Source organism: Silene latifolia, chromosome 7 (assembly GCF_048544455.1).
Source record: "Silene latifolia isolate original U9 population chromosome 7, ASM4854445v1, whole genome shotgun sequence".
Lineage (NCBI taxonomy): Eukaryota > Viridiplantae > Streptophyta > Magnoliopsida > Caryophyllales > Caryophyllaceae > Silene > Silene latifolia.
Window position 1 is genome coordinate 84,195,081 of NC_133532.1, and position 6,943 is coordinate 84,202,023.

General features: G+C 42.3%; 1 protein-coding gene across 2 annotated transcripts; it reads left to right on the forward strand.

Annotated features, from left to right (window-relative positions):
- The first annotated feature begins 1,633 nt into the window (after positions 1 to 1,633).
- Positions 1,634 to 3,864, forward strand: LOC141592339 (uncharacterized). Of its 2 annotated transcripts, none has more exons than XM_074412958.1 (6): positions 1,634 to 1,768; positions 1,862 to 2,029; positions 2,130 to 2,246; positions 3,009 to 3,101; positions 3,191 to 3,294; positions 3,414 to 3,864. In XM_074412958.1, exons 1-6 carry the CDS (start codon positions 1,683 to 1,685, stop codon positions 3,551 to 3,553), a joined length of 708 nt encoding a protein of 235 aa, XP_074269059.1. In that variant the 5' UTR covers positions 1,634 to 1,682; the 3' UTR covers positions 3,554 to 3,864. The 2 variants fall into 2 exon arrangements, with proteins under 2 accessions (XP_074269059.1, XP_074269060.1); XM_074412959.1 differs by having other exon boundaries at positions 3,009 to 3,023.
- Positions 3,865 to 6,943: the final 3,079 nt, after the last annotated feature.

A 6,943-nucleotide genomic window follows, 5' to 3' on the forward strand; every position in this document is an offset into this window, starting at 1 on the left:
GATTATTTCATGGGAATAATCCATCCTATGAGTGCCCTGCAAATAACACTTCATCCTATCAGTAATTCCAATTAAATCCATCCTATCCCCTTTTCTTCCCATAACACTCTCAGAAGACGGGCAACTTGTAGAACAGGTCACCCTTGTAAATGACACTAACAACTACAGGCAGACTGTTTTGAGACAGTCAACACCAAACCCCCACCACCCCATCATCATCGTCGACGGCCGCCGGAGACCTGGCCCACACCTCAAACACGACTCCCCTACATCAACATTGTCACCTTTCAGTCTTTCACCACCAATTGAAACAACCGTCTCAATGTCGGAATCGAACTATCTATTGGCAGTCCGCAACCCCATCATTCACACTCACCTTCTGCCGTCCAACTCCAATAATCGTGCATCACCCATCTACTAGTCTTTCTTTGAAGATGTCGTGAAAATTGATGACTTCCGTATGAATGAGAATGAAATAAAAAAAGAAGAGAAAAGACCAAAGAGACATTATGATTGGAGACGAGGTCTTAGCAATAAATTGCAGTACGCAGGTTACCAAAGCGACTCGGAGTACAGATGATGAAACAATTCTATGTATAAATCTCCACTTATTTTACTTCCATTTGGTCCCTCAAACTTATCAGGAATGCGGAATGGGTTGATTGCATCTTTCCGTGACAAAGAATCCAAATATGAGATACGCAACTTGATCTAACACTAACAAAGTAATCACAAAAGTTCAACACTTAATTCTTATTTGAAATATGCAATCAAAGCCAAGTCTTTCAATACCTATGAACCATCCCATAACTGACCCCAGTACACACTGCCGAACCCACCTTCTCCAAGTTTGTTGTCATAATTGAAATTGTTAGTCACTGAGTGTAATTCCTTCAAAGAAAAAATCCTCCACGGTGCCTTGTTTCCTTGTTTCCTCAATTTTATCAAGCCGAGCCTTGCAACACCATTGCTCCTCGCCGCAACCGACATCAATTCGAACCCATTTGATTCACATTATTCCAGCACCCGGTAGCCACCATGGTTACAACCCAAATCGACCAACCCGGATGCAGCTCACAACTTGGGCCCAACCTCTTAAAAAATCACTTCAACCTTCATTAAATCAATTCCTAAATCACCCTATTCAATTCACTAACACCAGCTCAACTTGCATCAAATCCGAACCAAATTAAGCCCAGAATTCCAAAGCAAATCCAAATTTTAATTTGATTCACATAATATTTTATAAAGAATTGGTGCTCTCTGCTCTCCGACAACTTGTCGGAGTTCGGCGGCGGTGTGGTGGTGTTTTTGACGGTGGTGATTTTGGAGGTTGTTGAGTGGTGGTGATGGGCGAATGGGAGTTGTGATGGTGGTGAAGGAAAATCTGGAAATGAGGAAGAAGGAAGAAGTTTGCTTATAAAAAGGAGGAGGCGAGTGGTGACCTAATGTAACCGGTTAAAAAATTGGGTAAGTTTGTTTTGGGAAGAAAGGGGGATAGGATGGATTTAATCGAAATTACTGATAGGATGGAGTGTTATTTACAGGTCACTCATAGGATAGATTATTCTCATGAAATAATCCTAAAATAAAAGGAGAATGCATAGAAAAATGCAAAAGATTTGTTCTATATAACCGTGGGTGATATTTGTGCTGACCAACTGTAAATGAATGTTTAAAAAATGGTGGAGAGGTTTTTCATGGGTGGTGAGAGCAGCTGCATGTCTGATACGGAGGGGATAACACTGATCTCTGGGCCTCCATCATGGTAAGCATACTCAACTTAATTCATCTTCAAGTTAACTAACTACTTGTACTTGAGATTTGTTTATATTTGATTGGGCAATTGGCAATTTGGCAGTGGGAAGACATCGCTGCTATTTCAGTACGCCTTCAACATCCTTACTCGTCACTTCAATGGTTACATCGTTTTTCTCTGCGATTATCGCCGTTTTCAATCCAATCCTCCTTTTCTTTCCCACGGACTTGATCCTACATCATCTCATATCTTTCACCGCATTCAAATCAAGTAACCTCCATTTTACTCCTCACTAACTAAAATGCACCCAACATTTAATTAATTAATTAATTAATTAATTACTCGTAATTGTTAATTACCGATTAAAAAGGTACATTGATAAGTGTGATGATGAAGCCCTCAAGAAATATTTTGCTGCCTTCCATCTCCTTAATCCTTGTCCTCTTGCTGTTATTATTGATGATTTCGGAGATTTCTTCCTTGATAGGTATTTCTTCCTTCATTTCTCTCCCCTAATTTTACTCCACTTCATCAATTGCCAACCTAAGTAATTTATTGCTGTTTCAATGCTGTGATTTCACTCCATTGACTTGAAAGTGTGTGCACTAGGTCCATTACTCCATTTAAGGGGGTGCAAGTGTTTGAATGGGATAGGAGAGTTAGGATGGGACATGGGGTGGAGGATTGTGTTTAATGGTGGTGGCCGGTGGGGTGGGTGGTACTAGATGTGAAATTGTCGGAAAATTTAAATTGGGTTAATTTGCACTTAGTCTTAAACGTTTTGAGGGTAAATTGCACATTTTAAAACATTTGGGGGCAATTTGCTACTTCCCCTTTAGGGGTGCTGTAGTGAAACTGATTGCAAAAGAGGTGAAATCAGCCACATTAAAATTACCTTCTAGGGAGGTCGGTTTGATATCCAAAAACTGCTCAGCAACAGTCGGACAAGTGGGGAATGTTGGAGTGAAGTAGTGAACCCGTGTGAAGACTCCTCGTACAGTTAATTTGGTGTTATGGGCTCATCATATGAGCTTTTTGCCCCAAATTACCTTTTCTTAGCATTAGGATCCTAATGGCCCGGATTGCAATATGGTCAATCCTTTTTCCAATTAATTAAAACTAACTTCTACTCCCTTTTTTCCATCCGTTTCACTACATTTTTCAAAATTTCCCTCACAGATTTGCGTAAATGTAGTGAAATGAACTGAATGGAGGGAGTAATATTTTCTTTGCTTTTGGTGTCCACCAGTAAATGCCAACAGAGGTATGATAATGCTCGTGGAAGGGACTTGGCCATGGTTCGAGTGTTAGCCCTTTGTCAGAGTGCTATCCTCCATGCTAAGTAAGTTCCTCTGGGTATGCCTTCCGCCTTCTAATTGCATCTTCGGTCCCTTCATGTTTGACTTTGTTCATCTGTTTCTATCTTGTTAGTAAGACTGCACCTTGCAAGCTCTTCCTCTCTGATACGCACCATGGAGACTCTCCCAGGCTCTTCATTTACAAGAGATGGCTTTCATCAATCTTCACTGTCCAACGTATCTTTCTTGCTTCCCTATTCTTACTTGTATGGTCTGATATTGTTGCATTCATCGAGTGACTATGATTGTTGCTTCAAAATCTGATTTGCATATCATGATCACATTTTCTCCTGAAGGTGATGGATCAGGTTCTTTCCTTCTGAGAAATAGTGTCTCCGCTAATGAGAAAGGCAAAGGAATCAAGAGTGCAAGATACTCTATAGCTCTTCACTACCTAGTTTTGGAGGGATTTGTGGAGGACGAACAGCTGCTGTAGGACTTGCTTGCCTTGTTATGATATAGATAGAGAAAGAACAAAACAAAAGCCATCTCGAATGCCTTTTGCAAGGTCCTGCTATGGGTGAACCTATTGTATGTGAGTACTCCGCAACCCACATGGCCACATTACCGGTATTGTGAAGAGACTATACAGAGGAGAAGCTACTCTGAGACGAATCTGGTACTCTGTATGTAGCTGTATAGTGGCCTGTACAACTCGGCCGCAAACTTTAACTAGGTCAAAATCAGCAACCCTGAGCATGAAGTTTATGCCTGAAATGAGTTATTTTCCGTTAGTTTTCTGATGCTTCTATTTTCTGCGAATGTGGTCAATTTTTTGTCATCTTCATCTTTTTTATTTACATCTTAACTCAATCATCTCCGTCTTTCACAAATTCTCATTATAGACGGGCACTATCCGTCTATACGTATAGACGGATACCATTTTCCCTCACAAAATACCCATTTGCCATAAAGTGGAAAGCACATGGGGGTGCCCACCTTATCCCCCTACCCATTTTATTAGAGGTCTTTACCCGTCTGTTCGCCCCACCCGTCTATACCAAGACCTATTGTCCGTCTTTATTCTTCTTCTTCAGCTACTATTTTCATTTTCACAACACCAACTTTATTGCCTACCAGCTATTCAATTATTCAAATCCCTTCTTCAAAAAGTGAAACAATAATACAAACATCAATTTTAATATTTTATAGTTTTTGAAATAAAAATCCAAAATTCCAAAGCCTTTCAAAATATCATTTACTCCGTATACTAGGTTTGCGACGCTTGCTTATGTGATATGCTTAGCCTATATTTCCCACAACACAATATTTCCAAGATTCATGACATATCATGGGTTGTGGACATCTTAGGATATTTTGGACTCGGTTTTAACGAGTTCGGCTTTCGAAGCTGGTACTTCATTTTTGAATAAATTGGTAAAAAAGAAAATGAGTAGTTAAAAAGTAAGGGCAACTGAGAGGAATAATTTTGATACGTACATTTTTGATTTTTTTTTTTTTTTTTTTTTTTTTTGCAATAATTTAGTTTAAATGTAAGTAGGGGCGGATTTAGCCTCTTTTTACTAGGGCTATAACCCTAGATGAATTACAAATATATATTTCAGTGCACGGAGTAGTCATTGCTACAGAATAGCGCATATGGTAATTGATGTGTACAAACTAGCTAGAAGGCCCTGGTTCGATTCAATCAAAAAAATGTCCCGATTCGTAAATATCGACGACGTTTTAGTAAACGTCGACGACATTTTTCAAAAAAAAGACGACAATTGCCCCTACTATCTCACTAACACAAACACAATTCTCTCTAACTCAAAAAACTCAAAAATCAACTTCCACCAACACTCAATCGATTCGGCCACCACCACTACCACACCGCTGCCGCTGCTACCACCACACCGCTGCTACCACAACACCCCTGCCGCCAACACCACGCCGATGCCGCTGCTACATACAAGGAAAGTGACTTTTCCTTTCTTTTTTGTTTTTGTTAAATTAGTTTAGAAATTGAATCTAATTGAGTTAAACTATGAAATTAAATAGTTTTCTTTCCTTTATTGTTATTGCTAATCGATTAAATTGATTGGATTTGGTAGTAATAATTGAATTAGGTGAATTTAGTTTATGTTTTTGTATCCAATTAGTTGAATTATTATTGAGTTGGTTAGTTGTTTTGTGTTAATTTGTTGCTAATTAGTTGTAATTGTATTGTTGTTTTGTGTTAATTTGTTGCTAATTAGTTGAATCGGGTTGCTAAATAGGTTGAATTACATGTCGATTAATGTTGTTTTTTGTGTCGAATGCTAGTCGAAAAAACTGGGGAAGGGGGAATCCATGGTCAAACGTGGGAAAATCACGTTTCAACCATGGACAAACGTTGGCATTTTACGTTTTAACCGTGGGAAACGTTGGTGATGGGGCATATTCTGCACCCGCTGACCAGTCAACATATTGAGCAAGGTCAAAGATATCCACAGCAAGTCAACATGCTTAGACAGCCTAACCGACGCTACGGGTCGGCCTGTCAGATGGGTCCCGGCCGGGCAACCAACCAAATGGGCACACATCCGCGAACTCATATCCAAGACCCCTCGGCGGTGAGTCAACAGGCCCGCCGCCGCCATGGGTCCCTCGGCCGAGGGGTAGATCAGTCTTTCCACCTGCTAGCCACTTGGCCACTTGGCCACTACGTGACAAAAGGTGAAAGTCTATAAATACTCCTCTACTCTCATTAAGTAAGAGATCCACAATTGAACCTAAGAATCACTATTCATCTGGTAATATCTTCCTTATCTCTCTACAATATATACTTCGCCAAGTAACAACAACTTCTCTCTAAGTTTACTGACTTGAGCGTCGGAGTGAGTTCGCTCGGTCCAAAGCCGAGCCCTCAGTTTGTTCATCGTTTCAGGAGACCGCAAGGAGAAGCCAACCAAAGACGTCATTCTACAAGCACGGGTGGTGACAAATAATCGCTTCTGGAATTACACCCGAACAATTGGCGCCGGCCTGGGAAAAGATACTAGAAGCTAGTCACATTCATTCCCAAACAAAAAAAAAAAAACAAAACAAAAACCCACCCAAAAAGCTAAGAAGATGTCGAAACAACCAGAGAGGGTGTTGGTGGAAAACAAATTCTACCAAGACGACACATTCCACAACTCGTAAATCGGGCAGGTCCCACCGGCCAGTATCACGATACGACGAACGGACGCCAAAGGAACAAGATATGCCGCCGCCCGCCGACCAGGTCACCGCATGGGACACGTGGTTGATGCAAAGAAAGTCCGAAGCTACTCCCGGACATAATTGCTAGTACGCCGCCACACTCGCCACACCGACAAGAGCGGCGGAACCCGTCCGTAAGACCAGGGCCTTAATGTGACTCCAAGAGACTTGAATGGAGCACTGGAAGAAGTCGGCCCTGTCAAGACGCCGAGGGAGCCCAGAGCGCTAGTGGTAGACCTTAGTCCTTCCCGCACTCGCGGGGAGGATGGCGCGCCGCCGCCGACGAGGCACCCCCGGAGGAGTGAAAGGAGTCGACTCACCGTAGTCGGAGAAGAAGCCCGACTCACCAAAGTCGGAGAAGAAGCCTTTCCCGCCACGGGGAGAGGAGCCGGACTAGGGATGTGAGGAGCCGATCGCCGCGTGTCGTTCGACACGTGGTCGACACCCCTCGCCGCCTCGTCCTAGATACCCCGGTGCCGACTAAGTCAAGTTGCCACCTATAGCATACAAAGGAGAAGGCGACCCAACCGACCACGTCGAGGCTTACGAGTCTCACATGTCGGTATGGGAGCAACCCGACGAGGTTTGGTGCCGAATCTTCCCAACGACACTTTGCATGGGATGGCACAAAGTTGGTACA